Source organism: Lycium barbarum, chromosome 2 (genome assembly GCF_019175385.1).
Source record: "Lycium barbarum isolate Lr01 chromosome 2, ASM1917538v2, whole genome shotgun sequence".
NCBI classification, from domain to species: Eukaryota; Viridiplantae; Streptophyta; class Magnoliopsida; order Solanales; family Solanaceae; genus Lycium; species Lycium barbarum.
The window spans coordinates 136,882,268-136,898,906 of record NC_083338.1 but is presented as its reverse complement, the minus strand read 5'-3'; the positions used below and the strand labels follow the sequence as shown (position 1 = coordinate 136,898,906).

Sequence of the window (16,639 nt, the reverse complement as noted above, 5' to 3'; positions counted from 1 at the left end):
AAAATGCCTACTCAATGACCTTTATTAAATTCACATTGGCTTCTTTTGCAGCTATTAGACAGGGATGATGCAGCTTATCTTATTGATATGACCTTAGATGGAGGCACCCTTATAATAGGCCATAAAGGATACGGATTAAGATAGAATGCTAATAGATAGTTCGGCTATGTTTCGCTTATCTATTCATATTTCTAATTGTAATGTTACGCTCCTTGTTCTTCAATTTCATTTCAAACACTATTTATTGTTTCTTGCTATTTGGATGCACATATTATTTTGTTGTAATTATTGTTTTTTTTTTTAAATGCTTTGTCATGTAATCTTTGATATTTTATCTTGATTTCTTCACTTCTGTGAATTTTTTTTTTTTGAGCCGAGTTTTATCGGAAACAAACTCTCTAGCTCTCAAATAAGAGTAAGGTATGCACACACGTTATTTTTCTCAGAGTCTACTTGTGAAATTACATTGATATGTTGCTGTGTTTGGTTTCTTTTGTAAACTTTGATCAAGTATTTACGCAATATACAATTCAAAAAGTACCAATGACATTTAAACGAGGATGGATTCCACAACGAGTCTCCTTCAAATTGGACCGCCAGTTTCGCCAGCTACTATTTTTCGGCTTACACGTGTCCTGTTCAGTAGATTTCATTCTCCGACATTGGCAAATCCAGATTCCACCACGTGGCCCCTATGTAACTGACAGTTCTCCTAACTTTTGTCGTAAAACGGCGTCAATTAAGGACGTTAAGTTAACCATGGTTGGTAGTTATGACCGTGGTAGGTTATTTCTTAGAGTTATCTTTCATCTTAGGTCGGCACGAAAGGGTCCCAGTGGGCTCCATGCCGATGGGTCATTGTCCATGTGTAGTAGCTTCGTTAAGGTGTTAAACATTGTAGCCTGTATGTGCTACCTAGTATGCAAGCATGACATTTGAAAGGGTTATGACGTTATGTAGTCAGTTCTTCCCTTAATTGATAAGTATATATTTTTATCTTAAAACTAATAAATTTACCCGCGCTTCGTGCGGTCAATAAACTTCTTTTAATACATGCAGATGAAAAATTGAAAGTAACAAATATATGCAAGATATACATATGAAAGATCTTTTAGAAAAATTAATATATAAAAGAAAATATACAAAACGGGAAAAAACCTTCCGTAGAAGCATCTCATATGTGTTTTATAAGTTTATAATAGAGTTCTCAAGAAATAGTCCTCCACTCATATAGGAATAACTTTTCATATATATGCATATAAAAGTTAGTTCTATGATCAATATTGCTTAAATTATGTAGGAGTATATATTATTCTTATAAATTTGATCGATATAGAAATAAATTTGCTTGTATATGCATGTTAAAGCTAATGACTTAATTCTATCATACATACCCATTTTTTCTAGTTAGCTGCAGCACTTTCCATATAAGCAGTTTCACACAAAGAGTGGAACGAAAACAAACATATGCTTAAAAACATATGATTATAAATTTTTCGTAAGCAAATTCTATTTAGAAAAAAAAAAACATATCTTTGAGTAAAAGAAATCAAATTGTTGGTAATTCAACATTTTAAATGCATGATTAATACTGTGTTACCGTGTTGAGTTGGACCTTGATTAATCGGAGCGTCAATGCAAGTATCGGACACCGCGCGAGAAGCCAGGAAAACAATAATGTTGTATTACGCAAATAGTGAAAGAAGTCTGTGAAACGCGGGTTTGTGTAGGTTGGATTATCAAAGGAAGTGCAAAATGGCTTACCTAAAACAATAAAAATCAATGCTTGTACATGTATAATTTTAAAACCAAATAAATTGGTTCCGGAAACCAAGTTCAAGTGGCTCTAAATAACAAATATATTATAAGGTTGTCTTGTTTGACAATATGGGTGTTGGAACTATCAATCCCGACTACTTTAACTTCTATAGGTAGTCAATCTTAAAAGGATACGTACATATGTGAGGTGATCGTTCTTTTGGAAGAACTCCAAATTTGTCCTTGCATTTAAGTTAGACACTCTGTTTCTGCCATGATTGGTGCTATCATTTCCGTTGCCCGCCTCGTTCTCTTCACAAAACTTGTTACCGTCTCCAGTGTCGTCGATGTATCCGTGTTTAATTTGATGGCTTCTCCGAAATTAAAGAGCACATACCATATCAAATAAAACTTGTTTAATTCAATGCGTGAGCAACGAAACAACTAATAGATAAAATACTGAGTAGTACAATTAACATAAAATGAGGTGGGAAAAATATATGTTGAAGAGGAAAAGAGAATTTGCTGGCCAGTGGGAGGGAGAGGTAAAGGAGAAGGACGGAAAGTGAAGAAAAATAGTTTTAGTTGGAAAAGGGAAAGAAGAATAGTAATTAACAAAGGGTGGTTTTAAAACTTTCAATTTAAAAGGCGTGTCCTTTTAATTTTCTTTAGCAAATTAAATGGCAAAAAAGGAGTAAAGAGGCAAAAAAATAGGAAAAAAGATAAATATGATTTTTGATTTTTTAGAGCGCCACGTAGGCGAGCCTATTGCCTGCTTTTATATATATATATAAGATTGTCATTTACTAATATGATAAATTAAATTATTAAATTAATTCCTGTATGGAATAACTGAGTTGATTGGATAAGTGGTTTTTCATATTAAAGATTTATGATCGATTTCCCTCACAAGTAGCCTTCTCAATTAGAACTCGTCTATTGTACAATAAACATGTTATCCAAAGGTTAGCGACAGCTGTGATTGCATAAAATGATAAATTAATATTTGTATATACCGAATTCATTTTTTTTTTCCTCAGGTTAATGAGAGTTGTAAACGCAGCACAATGAGAGAAGAATTGTGGAAACAAAGACAAAGGTGAAGTCATCATCGTAGAATTGTTTTCTTTTCTATTTTGTTTCGTTGTGGAACAAGACCACTTGCTACTTTCAGCTGATTTCCATCAGCTCCCAGGTGATAAGTCTCTTCCAGTTTTCTATGTTTTTCAGTCAGTCAAAAACATAATTGGCATCATATGTGAAGACAATGGAAAACTGTGATACCAACAGTACTAGTAGGGGTTGGAAACAAAAATGTCATGGCTAAACATTATAAAAACAGAAATTAGAGACAGATAAATTTCATAGCTAAACAGTAAAATTCTAACAACAAATTATCAAAATGTTCTAATATTAGTTATGAGCAACTTAGCCACAAATTAGCAATGAAATTTGTATATAATTTCAATTTTTGTTGTAAAAGGAAAAAAACCAAAAATCAAGGACTACAAATAGAAAAGGAAAAAGGAAAAGACAAAAAATTGAAGAAGGGTGTGGGGTGGGGGGGGGGGGGGGGGCGGCGGCGGCTAGGACTAGTGCCCCTTACGCTCCTCCGCTATCACCAATGGATTTAGATTTTTTTTTTTTTTTTTTTTTTGTAAAAATATACTGTACCATTCATTTAATTAGCTGCAGTAAATTTTCTTAAAATAAAGAATATTATCTGCTTAAGATAAGGTCTCAAGTCTCAACATAAAACTTGATCTGAGGACCCACTTGATTAGCTACTTGTCATTATTTTCCAGTAGGTAATACTGTTTTAAGATGTCAGACTAACCACTTCAAAAGGTCGGTCTCTCATTGATATTAAATTACATAAATAAATTTAAAAAAGTAACCTAGTCTTATAAATTGCTGAATTTAAAAAGATCAAGGTCAAGCATAGATATCTAACCTCCTCTAAAATTGGACTTAAATTAGAAAATGAGTTAGGTAACACTTTATTGACAAGTAAGAAAAGAGTAAGATTAAGTAGTACTTAGTAAGTTATTTACATAAATAGATGCGTGCCCTCTTGCGTTAGCCACATATCAAATTAAATGATTCATTCATTCCTATTCCTATAACAAATGACATTTCTAATCAAATTCAATAAATTAGACGCTAACGCTTTTCCATTTTATTTTAAATTTTTAGTCAGTTTTTAGGGTATTTTGAGCGCAAAAAAAAAAAAAAACAGCGGGGGCATTTTTAACTCAGAATGAAAAGTATGTTGAATCCAATAGATCAAGGACGGTTTTTATCCTTTCTTCAATAAAATAATTATAATAATCAACTTCCACTTGTAGTAGCTAATGAAATCGTTGAAGCAAGTAATAAATCCACATTAAGACCTTTGCAATGACAAATATAGAAACATATTCACAAGAAAAAGTTCCTATTTTTTAATTACAAGAATTTCCAAAAGATAATTTCCCAAACTTAAACTATAAGTTAGAAGTAATTGAAGATGTATTAGAAAGTATAAATATAAGACTAAAATTAAGATAACGATAAGAGAAAAAATAATTAAAACATTAACAGAAGAACAACAAGATCAAATTAATAGATTATGATCAAGATATCATAATATGAAAAAAAAATATTATAAAAGGCCTACCTTTCTGGGTATGAAACATGAAGAAAATTATTTGTTAACAACTAGCTCTCACTCAGAAGATGATATCACTGAATGAAATATAGTTAGGATAGCAGAACAACATATATACACTAAATCACATGAGATGGGTATAGTTGTGACTAAGAAATACCTCTGACAAAGATGCAACTCTTATGATAGCATCATGTTTTTGCTGTAATATTAAAAAAACTGGTGGAATAATCAACTCACTGACGAACAATAAAAATAAGATATAAGCGCGATAATAGTTATGCAAATAATAAAATAAGAAGAAACTAATTAAACATCAGAATAATAAACAAAAGAAGATGTTGTAGCAACACTTTTATATTCAATAGCTAAACATTTTGTGAGAGAACCCACACTAGTTCAAAATAGGAGTTTAAAAATTTTACCACACCTAATTTGTCCGAAATTATATAACTTTAAATGGTATAAAGATATATTTAGTGGCAAAGTTATGACAAGAAATGATTGTAGTCATATATATTGGAAAGAAAGATTTATAGTAGATTACTAGCATTATTTCCAAAAAAGGTTACAAATAGATTGAAGGATATATTTAATGAAGAAATTTCAAATGATCAGCAATTTATATGGTGATATTATAAGTTTTATAAATATTATTTTGATTAGAATTGTGTACAAAACTGAAATATGAAAAGTTAATCAAAGGAGGTAATGGTTTTAATGGGTGGATCATGGGAGAATTATGACTTAGAAGTAACATGAGTTACAAGACATAATGAGGTAGAACGTGGATGAATAATGTGATAGAGATTAAAAGGGTTTCAAAAAACTAATGATCATTTTCTGCCGCTAACGAAAGTGGATAATGAAGCATAATGAGAAACTTTAATATAATATTTTATAATATTAAAATGCTCATAAAATCCAATATACATTATACTATATGAAAATAATTTGGTGACCGAATAGTATCAGAGCTATATTGAGAGAATAGATCTGACAAAACATTAATCTTTTCTAAGGGTGGAACTTTAAATTCTACTATTTTATTTCACTTTGTATACAATTTGTTAACTATTATGTTGAACACTTTTTTTGATTAAACTTTCCTGAAAAATAAGGGCACTATGTCATTATTGCATTAGTCATTAGTAAATCAAGTTTTACTTGTCAAATCAAATCTAAATCTTTGTATTCATGTAAGTGTGATACAAAAATACCCACAGTATTATATGAAGATAATGCTGCATGCATAACTCAATTAAAAGGAGGTTTCATAAAAGGAGATAGAACAAAGCACATTTCACCAAAGTTATTTTTCACACATGATCTCCAGAAGAATGGTGATATTGATGTGCAACAAATCCGTTCAAGTGACAATCCTGCAGATTTGTTCACTAAATCTTTGCCAACTTCAACTCTTGAGAAGATGATATTCAAGATTGGAATGCGAAGACTCCGACATCTGAATCTTGGTCTTCGTCAGGGGGAGTGAAATACGCGTTGTACTCTTTTTTCCTTAACCAAGTTTTGTCCCATTGGGTTTTCTTGGTAAGGTTTTTAATGAGACAGCTCTCAAAGCGTATTTCTAGATATGTACACTCTTTTTCCTTCATTAGGACTTTTTCCTACAGGTTTTTTTTTAATAAGGTTTTAACGAGGTACATCATCTATTAATGGACATCCAAGGGGGAGTGTTGTAAATATCCCAACTTGGTGGATATCCATTAAATTGGAAATATCCCAAATATCCCAAAATATCTCCTTTGTATGTTGCTCCTATAAATAGGATGCACAGATGCAATGTTGAAAGAGCAGAAGTAAGATAATCTGATATCTCTCTACATATTCTCTCTACATATTTCTTCTGTGTATTTACTTCATAGTTTTATTTTATAATAGTACTATCAATATCGTGAACACTAACTTGTAGATCTTTATTTGGCTTTTTAATATCTATGTAATGATTTATTAAAGGAAGATTATATCAACATATATCTAAGTGACATCGGGTTCAATAAATTGATTTTATTTTAAAAAGAATACTTTAGTGGGTGATGAAATTGAAAACTTTGTTCCAGCAGAAATGTCCCCTTGTTTTCTTGTTTTCTTTTGAGTCGAAGGTCTTTCGGAAACAACCTTCCTATCATGGTGGGGATAAGGTCTGCGTACGTTTAATCCTCCCCAGACCCCACACTGTGGGATTCAACTGGGTATGTTGTTGTTCCAGCTGAACTGTTGAATTGTTACTTACAGAAGTGTCTCCTTACAAGTAGCCTTTTTTATTTTTGAAATGCACTTTTCATATTTGTCCATGTCCTTAAAACTTGAAACTTTTGATATACGGAATTTAAGAATAACATCACTTGCTTGTAATTCATTTCAATAAAAAATTATTAAAATTCTCACAAATGCATAAAAGACAAGAACTGCATATTGAACTTAAAAATTTTCATTTAGAACAATTCACATGCTTATAATTCATTTTATGATATTAATAATATCTTTATTCTTACTAATAAATATAAAAAATGTTGAATATAAGATAAATAATTTCAAACCACGGGTCTGAAATTCTCCTTTCTAAAAAGTAAAACTTCAAAACTTCGGGTACGAACTTTTGTGATCTCCAAAAAGTAAATTTTAGATTAACAAGACTAAAAGTTTAACCTTACTACAATTTTAGGCTGCCAATTGCTATTATCTTTTAGGCTACAATGGCAAAATAAATTTCTTCACTAAGGGCCTGTTTGGAAAGTCACCCAGGTAATTGGAATTGAGTGTAATTACACAGTTTAATTTGTTTGTTTGACCAAGTAATTACAAAGTTAGGTGAAAACTGGGTGTAATTGAGAGGGTGTAATTACACTCTCCAATTCTCAGAGAGGGGGGGGGGGGGGGGGGGGGGGTTGAGAATCTAATTACAAGGTTACTTTTTAATTTGTTTCTTTTTTATTTATTTTACTTTCTTTTTATTTTTTATTTCTATTATTTTAATTTCTTTTGATTTTTAATTTATTTTTTATTTCTATTATTTTTATTTATTTTTTATTTTTTAAAATGTATTTTTTTATATTATTTATTTTTCATTTCCTTTCTTCTCATTCCCAACCTTTACTTCTTGTGGTTCCATGTAATTGCTCGTGTTTTTTATTTTTATTTTTTATTTTATTCATTTAACATAACTGTGTTATTATTCTAATTTTTTAAACTACACCTCTTAATATTGGAAAGAATGAGTCGTTAACAAACTTGGCATATAACGAATGACGTTAGTAAGGTAGAATTTCGTTGTGAATGAGGTTATAGACTTATGTTTCCCTTTCTTTTGAATTATTTACTTAAGTTACGTTGGTACCTACTTATGTAATATTGGAATTTGACATAAGAGTATTATGTTAAGCTTTTTCTTTTGGATTTTGAATTTAGGTTATATTTTCAATTTTAAGTTATTTGTTTTCACATTGTATGTTGTTTATTTCTTACTTACATTTGAAGGATTTTTTGTGTCAAACATTTGAATAATGTTATGGCATTATATTATAAATTTTTTTTTTCGTCAAACATCCAATCCATGACGTTCTCACAATAAAAGTCTTCTTTTAAGTTTTATAATTAATTAAAATTAAGTATTATTAATTTGAAAAATATATATCAATTATTTTTTACAATGTTAGTTACAAATATATGATTATTAATTAATATATTTTCAAGAAACAATGTGTTATTAAATAACTAATTTAATATCATTTATAAAGGCAAATATTAATTTTTTACAATTATATTTTATTTTTAAATTTAACTGACGGTGTAATTACACTTGTGCAACCAAACAACACACTTGTAATTATGTTATGACAAACAAACAGGTCGTTGTAATTACACTACTGTGTAATTACTACCCTAGTAATTACACCAATTCCAATTACGAGGTGGCTTTCCAAACAGGCCCTAAACTGATGCAATTGAATGTAAAACAAAAAAATGCGCGGATTGTCCTTCATATGGACGGGTCTTTAATTTTTGTCCCTCAAATCGGTGGTCTTAAATTTTTGAGTTGGTTATCCTCTAAAAGATGACCAAATCAATTTAGTCGGGTTTTCAAATGTTAGAATCAAATCAAATCAATTAAATCGATTTTTCATTGCTTCGGTTTTTGTCAGTTTTGTCGGTTTTTTTTTGATTTTTTATCGGTTTTTATTTAAATATATGTCAATCTGTGTCCAAGTACATATTAAATTGACTATTTTCTAGCATAACAATATCAAATCAATTACTCCCATTTAAGAAAAGAAAGAAATATAAACCTAATCAAGTTATATATGTACTTTCTCCAAAAATTATATGCATCACCTAAGAATTTAGCCATTTTCAAGGAACATAAAAAAAAGTTCTTACAATGAATTTGTTTTTGTGCAATAAATTAAAGATCTAATAGTGATATATCAAGATATCTTGATGAATAATTAAATGACTCTAAAACAAGGTATTTTAAACAGAAATGGATTCTTAGAAATATCAAAATAAAATAACAAATCAAACTAGAAAGTAAATACAAAAATTGGATTACTATAAAGGCAAAAACATAGATTATGAATCAAGAGTGCAAAAGATTAATATTGGAAAATTTCAAAGTTTTTCTATAAAAGTGTGTGAAAATTTTAGATAGATATTTATATTATTGGTATGGTTCGGTTATTCCGGTTATTTTTTTGCTTAAAATCAAAATCAAATCAAATTTTATCGGTTTATAAAATAAAAAACCAAAATCAAATTAAACCAAAATGTGTCGGTTTTTTCCGCCGGTTTGATTCGATTTCGGTTTGGTTTGATTTTTCGGTTTCCCGTGAACACCCCTAGCCTTAAGGCATAACTTTTGTTCGAATATGCATAATTTGCTATGAAATCTTACCTTGCGATTTTTTTTTTTTAATACTTTGCTGGGCGCAGAACCCAGAATTTTAGGGGTCTTTTCGTCCACTTAAAATGCCGAAGGGAAAAAAATTAAAGACCACCCCCGAAATAAGACATTTGTGCGAATGACCCGACGTAGAAAGCTATAAAATTGTGTTACTTTCTCTCATACAAATAAGACTACATATTTGTATGGGCTTGGACCATTGGAGGCCTAATGTTGGCTCATGGGCTTCATCGATAGAGCTATCCAATCAAATCTGGAATTTGTAGAAGTGCAAAGGCAAAAGCAATTGCAAAGTTATTGAGTAAATATCTAATTAGAATTTAGATCACTCAAGGAATTATGTAGTAAAGTCATTCATCTTTATTTTGTATTAATAAAGTAACTTAACTTAGGGCTTTTTTCTTATAAAATCACTCAACTAAATTTGTCACAAAAAAAAAAAAATATACTTTACCCCTTAACATTTTTGGTTTTGGGAAACAATAGCCCCTTCACATTTTGAATGAGACAATAAACACCTTTAAACTCAAATCAATGGCTAGAAATGAGTTGGATTATTACGTATATTTCTAAAATATCAAAAACGATTCTCATGTTAATCATTTGTATTATCCATTCAATTTTTCCAATACCGTCGTTTATTATCCAATCATTTTTTCCCTTCCAATTCTTTTGTACTTTCATTCCTGGTTTCAATATATGTACATATGTTAGTCTGATCTTTTTCTAGGTAGATATTGCTCCTGCATGGTTGTAGAATTTTAAAACTAAAGTACTAATGATGTGACTATTGATAAAAGTTTATCAAACACAGAGCTCGCTAAAATGGAGAAGCAGATTAATTCATCAACTAAATAATTTGTTCTCACAGCTAGCACAAGTTGATGTTCAATCTTCGTTCACCTAGGTTAACACAATCTATTAATGAAAATTTTGTTTTGTGGAACAGAAAAACGAAAGGGGCTTTAAAATGTGATTGTTAAAGTTGGAACAAACTACAAAGTAAAAATGCACCTACAGTAGGGAAAACACTACGCCTAATTGGACATAAATCCCCCACCAATTGACCACGGGGGTTGCTTAAATGGTCAACACTCCCACCTACAACTCCAGGGTCGCTGGTTCGAGTAACTCCAATAAAAGTGGATCAAAGGATAATCAAAGGGAAGGGAAATAAAAAAAAAAAAAGTCCCCACAAATTGGCTCAAAATTAAAATCCTTTAGGCTCTAATACATACTAGTAGGAAAAATACATGCGCATAAGTTAAATGGACTTTAAATGGTGCAAACAAATTAATTTCATTATCAATGTACATAACTTTTAAGTGTACATGAATTCACGCTTTATTTAATGACTGAATTTATTAGCAAGACATTATTAACACAGCTATTGGTTAAATATACTAACCGTTACCTTTGAAAGGTTCTGCACTTGGCGCCACCAATACATTTCACCAGTAACAGCCGAACATAACCATTCCTCCTTTCCCCAACAATAAAACAGGACACAATTTCTTTTTTCCACCTTTCTGTTACAAAATTAGTCCAAAACATGGGACTCCATAAAATTGTTATCATCACTACTATCGTCTCTTTTCTCAGCATTACTAAGTCAACTCATCCTCCATTTTCATGTGACATATCCAATCCAGATACCAGAAAATTTCGATTCTGTAATTCCTCATTACCCATTACGCAAAGAGTAGATGATCTAATTTTACACCTGAATTTGGACGAGAAAATATCACAATTGGGTAACACAGCACCAGCCATTCCACGGCTAAATATCCCTGCTTATGAGTGGTGGTCAGAGGCGTTACACGGACTATCGACAGAAGGAGAAGGGGTTACTTTTAATGGAAGTATTACATATGCAACACAGTTCCCTCAGATCATTCTTACTGCTTCTACTTTTGATGAACATCTCTGGTATCGTATTGCTCAGGTATATATTATTTTGCTCTATTTAGGCTCTGCTATAGCGTACTTGATTCAACTCTCTGTTCAATTTTATACGCGACGTTTAATTGGACACACGACACTAAGGAGGGCGGAGGCATAGGGGTGCAAGGGGTTCCAATTAAACTACTACATGAAAAGGGCAATTTTTTTTTTTTTTTTGGTATATTTAATTTACGAATCCCCTTGGCATAAAATTATTTTGGACCTCCTTGTTTGAAATTTTAGCTCAGCCGCTCAAACTTGGCTATTAGTGACAGTGAAATAAATAAATAAATTATGTGACAGTTGATGTGCATGTTAGACAGAGAAAATGCCAAATCAAAGTTTAAGATCTAAATATTTAAATGACAATTTCAGAAAGATGTGAGAACGTGGATTATAGATGGTACAATTAATGGAATATTATCTAATGAAGACGTTTTAAAATGAAAAGATGTCATATAAATTAAAACGAGGGGATAGTTGTATATAGAGTACTAGCAATGGCGGAGGCAAAATTTTCGGGTTCACCAACTATATATACATAAGAAAAATTGTATGTATAGTAGTAATATTTTCTACCCCTCTAGCTCCGCCCTGGGTACTACTAGTTACTGCCTATTTGATTTTGGACAAATTGTTCTTAGAATGATCATCTTGATCATGGAATCACCTTTTGGTGTTGGACTGCCTCAAACTTTAATTGGATTATTGGAAGAAGATATAACGTTTCTGAAAAGATCCAAGAGATAATTGTATGGTAAATATAGAATTTCGAATGAACTTATATTCCCTTTGTTACACTTTATGTGAAACCTTTCGAATGTCAACCAAGTTTTTCTTTGACCTAAATTTTTTGTATGCGTTTTAAATATTTTAAGTTGTTAATTATTGTGACCTATAATATTTTTTATGTAGTTTGCAAATATATAAATTTTATTTAAGAAAACTTAAAGCTTCAATGTCAGAATTCACGGAAAATTTAAAAGTTTAAATCTTGAAATTTCAACCGTGCCACATAAATTTGGACAGAGGGAGTAGTATCTAGTATTATAAGATGTACTTTGCATAGGCAATTGCAAGAGAGGCAAGAGCAGTATACAATGCTGGTGAACTAAAGGGAATGACATTCTGGGCACCAAATGTGAACATATTAAGGGATCCAAGATGGGGAAGAGCACAAGAGACAGCTGGTGAAGACCCAATGATGGTTGGAAAATATGCAGTGGCTTATGTAAGAGGACTTCAAGGGGATAGTTTTGAAGGTGGAAAACTCAAAGATGGGCATCTTCAAGCTTCAGCTTGCTGCAAGCACTTTGCTGCTCAAGATTTAGATTACTGGAATGGCCACCATCGTTTCACCTTCGATGCTCAGGTTAGTTACTAACCTGCTGTCACATGTTAAATTACGCTGATCCTTTAATTTATTTAGATTTTTTTTTCATTTATGGCCCATCCGCTGAAATTAATTACGGGTGCTATCCATAATATACAAAACACATACACTGATTTGTATATTATATTGTACATCTATGTATAGTATATGTATAATTTACGTACACGATGTGTATATTACATGTATATTTATGCTTAATATACAAAAACTATACATTTGCTGGCTATTATTCTTTTGTGCAGTTCAAAAATGTAATTATCCGTAAAAACAAGTGATTTCATATTATTTAATTTTTTTCCAGAAAGTTTGATATTGTTATCTAAACCAATGTGTCATTCAGGTTACACCACAGGATATGGCAGATTCATTTCAACCACCATTTAAGACTTGTGTGGAAGAAGGAAAAGCCACCAGTCTAATGTGTGCTTATAGTCGTCTAAATGGGGTCTCGAACTGTGCTAACTATGATCTCCTGACTAAGACTGCTCGTGGACAGTGGGGTTTCAACGGGTAAAATTTTACTGAAAATTAAGAAACAAATGGATATTTCTGTTCTGATACCTTCAAAAGTTTACTACTTCATCGTGAAAATATGACTCCAGCAATCCCAAAACTAACTATTGTCTATTGCTGAAAAGTTACATTATATCAGATTGCGATGCAATTCGTGTTATGCACAATGCCCAGGGATACACAATTGAAGATGCAGTTGCATCTTCTCTCAAAGCTGGTAAGTGATCCCTAATTTGTCGGCTCACACTTTTCTGTAAACTTAATGATGTCTTGCCTGTTACCGAAATTGGGAGGAAAATATCTATATTCCAAATGAACCTATCTACTGGTGATAAAGCTTGAACCTGTAAGATCCATCATTGACAGAAAGTTCAATTTAATTGACATATAAACAAGCAACTACTTAAATCAATTGCAATGTTCTTGCAAAGTATGTTGAGGAAAGGCGTGGCGAGTAAGGTGTCTCCAAGCTAGGCTAACTTAATTTATTGCAACTATCTGACCTCTTCCTTGTATACTGCAATTTAGGTATGGATGTAAATTGTGGTTCCTTCGTGACAAATTACACGAGATTAGCTATGGAGAAGAAGAAATTACAAGAATCTGATATAGACAGAGCCCTTCGCAATATCTTCTCCATTAGAATGAGGCTAGGACTATTCAATGGTGATCCAAAAAAACTGGAATATGGAGACATTTCTCCTATAGAGGTTTGTAGTAAAGAGCACCAGGATCTAGCCCTTGAAGCAGCAAGAAATGGCATTGTCCTTCTAAAGAATTCTGCCAGACTGCTTCCGCTTTCTAAGATCAACACAACATCCTTTGCTGTAATAGGTCCAAAAGCAAACGATTCTCACTTACTTCTAGGTAATTATGCAGGCATTCCCTGCAATAATGTTTCATTACTCCAAGGATTTCAGCATGTTGTGAAAAACTTAGGCTATCATCCAGGCTGCAATTTTGTCAACTGCACTTCTGCTGCAATAGATGAAGCAGTCGATGTTGCCAAAAAGGCACAGTTTGTTTTTTTAGTGATGGGATTGGACCAGCGTGTGGAGAGGGAGAACTGGGATCGCATAGATTTGGGGCTACCTGGCCAGCAAGAGATTCTTATTAACGCAGTAGCTCAAGCTGCTGTAAAACCTGTTATACTGGTGTTAGTAGGTGGAGGCCCAATTGATATTTCTTTCGCCAAGAAAAACCCGAAAATCGGAGGCATCTTGTGGATTGGTTACCCTGGAGAGGCTGGTGCGGCTGCATTGACACAGATTATATTTGGTGAACATAATCCAGGTTAACTTCAGCATCAATAATTTTGAGTAAATCCATTTTGTCGGAAAACTTGTTTAATATGCTAGATCACATTTACCTTGCAGGGGGCAGGTTACCAGTGACTTGGTATCCTAAGGAATTCATAAAAGTACCAATGACAGACATGAATATGAGGCCTAATTCATCGACTGGATATCCGGGGCGCACTTACAGATTCTACCAAGGGCCGAAAGTTTATGAATTTGGCTATGGTCTTAGCTACACTAACTATTCATACAAAATTGCCTCTGTCAGCCATCACAACCTCTACTTCAATAACCAAACAACTGACAAGTCAACAAAACAAGATTCACATCATAATATTGCAATTTCAAATCTTGGATCAGAGGTTTGCAGCAAGGCTAAGATGTCAGTTAAGGTTGTGGTGAAAAACAAGGGAAAAATTGCTGGTAAACATCCTGTGTTGTTGTTTCTTAGGCATTCCAAGGTGAAGGATGATGAGGTTCCAAGAAAGCAGTTGATTGGATTCAAGAGTGTACAATTAGGTGCAGGAGAAAAAACCAAGATTAAATTTATTGTGAACCCTTGTGAACACTTTACAAGGGCTGATAAATATGGTATATCAGTAATTGATGAAGGGAAATATTTTCTTGTTGTGGGAGATGAGAAGAAACCTGTTACTGTTTCCATATGACCCTTTAAATCATATATAAAACTACAGTCTTAATAATTAGATCACATTTGTAGTGTGCATTTTAGTACTGTAAAGACTATTCATCTCCTTATTGGATTCAGTTGATTTTTGTCCCTAACCCATAATAAATGTTTAGCTTTTAATTTTTATTGCTGTTGATGAGCTGCTATTTCATCTTCCTAAAAGATTACTTTGAGTTAGGTAGATATGGATTTAGTTGTCCTAAGAATGGGTTATTTTTGCAAAATATATGAATAGTGGAAAAGATATTTTATTTGTCTAATTAGCAATAATTTAAAGGTATTCTTCTTATTTTTAGTTTTTCTTAACCTAAAAATAAGTGAAAAGGGCAAATGTAAATCAAGATACAAAAGGGATGAGACTGGGATTGCAGCCAGCTAATTGCAACATTGTATAACTTGGAGAAGGTAGACCATAGTTTGCCCATATCTTTTATTTTAAAGTTTCAAGTTTCAGTGTTTTCTTAAACTCCTATTACCCTTAAGGATTATATACATGCATTTTAAAAGGAAAAGAAATGCTAACGAGGGACAAGAGGAAAAAGGAAGGCTTATTAAAAAAAAAGAAGGTAGTGATCTTGTTAACTTATCATTTAGATTATTCAATATTTTAGGTTAAGGTATTTGATCTATTTGTAAACAGAAAGAATAGATCAATCTTATTGAACTTCAAAGGAATGCATCTCTGCGGAAGGGATAACGAGCTTTAATTGGGATGTGGATTTAGAATCTCTCTCTCTTTTTCTTCTCTTCAAATGATCATATCACATATGGAATCTGAAATCCGTTAGCCTCGACTAATCCAAATTTGCATTGGGTAGCCTAAGACCTATCAAGATTTCTCCATTTCTTGGATTCAAATTCAAAACCTTTGTGTGTGTTTATCCAGATTGGTCAAAGATATTACTAAGTCAGCAAATAACTTTTAATCCTTATAAACCCCAAAACACAGAAAGGGGAATTTTTTTGAAGAGACAACGGTAAAATAGAGAAATTGTAATACAAAATAATATACTCACTTCACCTTACTGAAAATAAAAATAAAAATACTCACTTCACCTTTTATCTTTTTGGTCCTTTAAGTGATTTCGAGAAAACGACAAAAAATCTTTAATGTTTGAGGTAGGTTTAAAATGGCCCGTTGAATATGTTTATGAGTTGTTTTGATTCTTTATGTTTGTCAAAATTTAGCATTTTTGGTGTTGAATATTTAACGAATTTTAGATTTTAGATTTGTAGGAGTTAATAAAAAAAGAATTTAACCAGAAGCATTAAAAAGTTTCATCAAATCGCAAAAACCACAAGGATAAAAATATACTGGCTCCCTTTGTATCTTTATGCGACACTTTTTCATTTTTAGTCAGTCTAAAAAGATAACACATTTCTATATTTAGTAAAAGTTTAACTTTAAACTTCTTTTACATTTAATGAGTTGATTTAAAGTCACACAAAAATAAATATTTATGACTTATTT

The 16,639-nt window shown here is 31.9% G+C and overlaps 1 protein-coding gene across 2 annotated transcripts; it reads left to right on the top strand.

The window, feature by feature from the left end:
- The first annotated feature begins 10,154 nt into the window (after nucleotides 1-10,154).
- LOC132622743 (probable beta-D-xylosidase 7) lies at nucleotides 10,155-15,269 on the top strand. Of its 2 annotated transcripts, none has more exons than XM_060337406.1 (6): nucleotides 10,155-11,274; nucleotides 12,343-12,645; nucleotides 13,007-13,176; nucleotides 13,305-13,396; nucleotides 13,708-14,472; nucleotides 14,556-15,269. In XM_060337406.1, exons 1-6 carry the CDS (start codon nucleotides 10,882-10,884, stop codon nucleotides 15,143-15,145), a joined length of 2,313 nt encoding a protein of 770 aa, XP_060193389.1. In that variant the 5' UTR covers nucleotides 10,155-10,881; the 3' UTR covers nucleotides 15,146-15,269. The 2 variants fall into 2 exon arrangements, with proteins under 2 accessions (XP_060193389.1, XP_060193396.1); XM_060337413.1 differs by having other exon boundaries at nucleotides 10,155-11,299; nucleotides 12,356-12,645.
- Nucleotides 15,270-16,639: the final 1,370 nt, after the last annotated feature.

Bases quoted from the DNA above. Each gene is read 5' to 3' on its own strand.
- LOC132622743 (XM_060337413.1), top strand. From the start codon at position 10,882: ATGGGACTCCATAAAATTGTTATCATCACTACTATCGTCTCTTTTCTC. The intron at 12,646-13,006 runs GTTAGTTACTAA...TGTGTCATTCAG, and splicing joins GTTTCACCTTCGATGCTCAG to GTTACACCACAGGATATGGC. The intron at 13,397-13,707 runs GTAAGTGATCCC...ACTGCAATTTAG, and splicing joins TGCATCTTCTCTCAAAGCTG to GTATGGATGTAAATTGTGGT.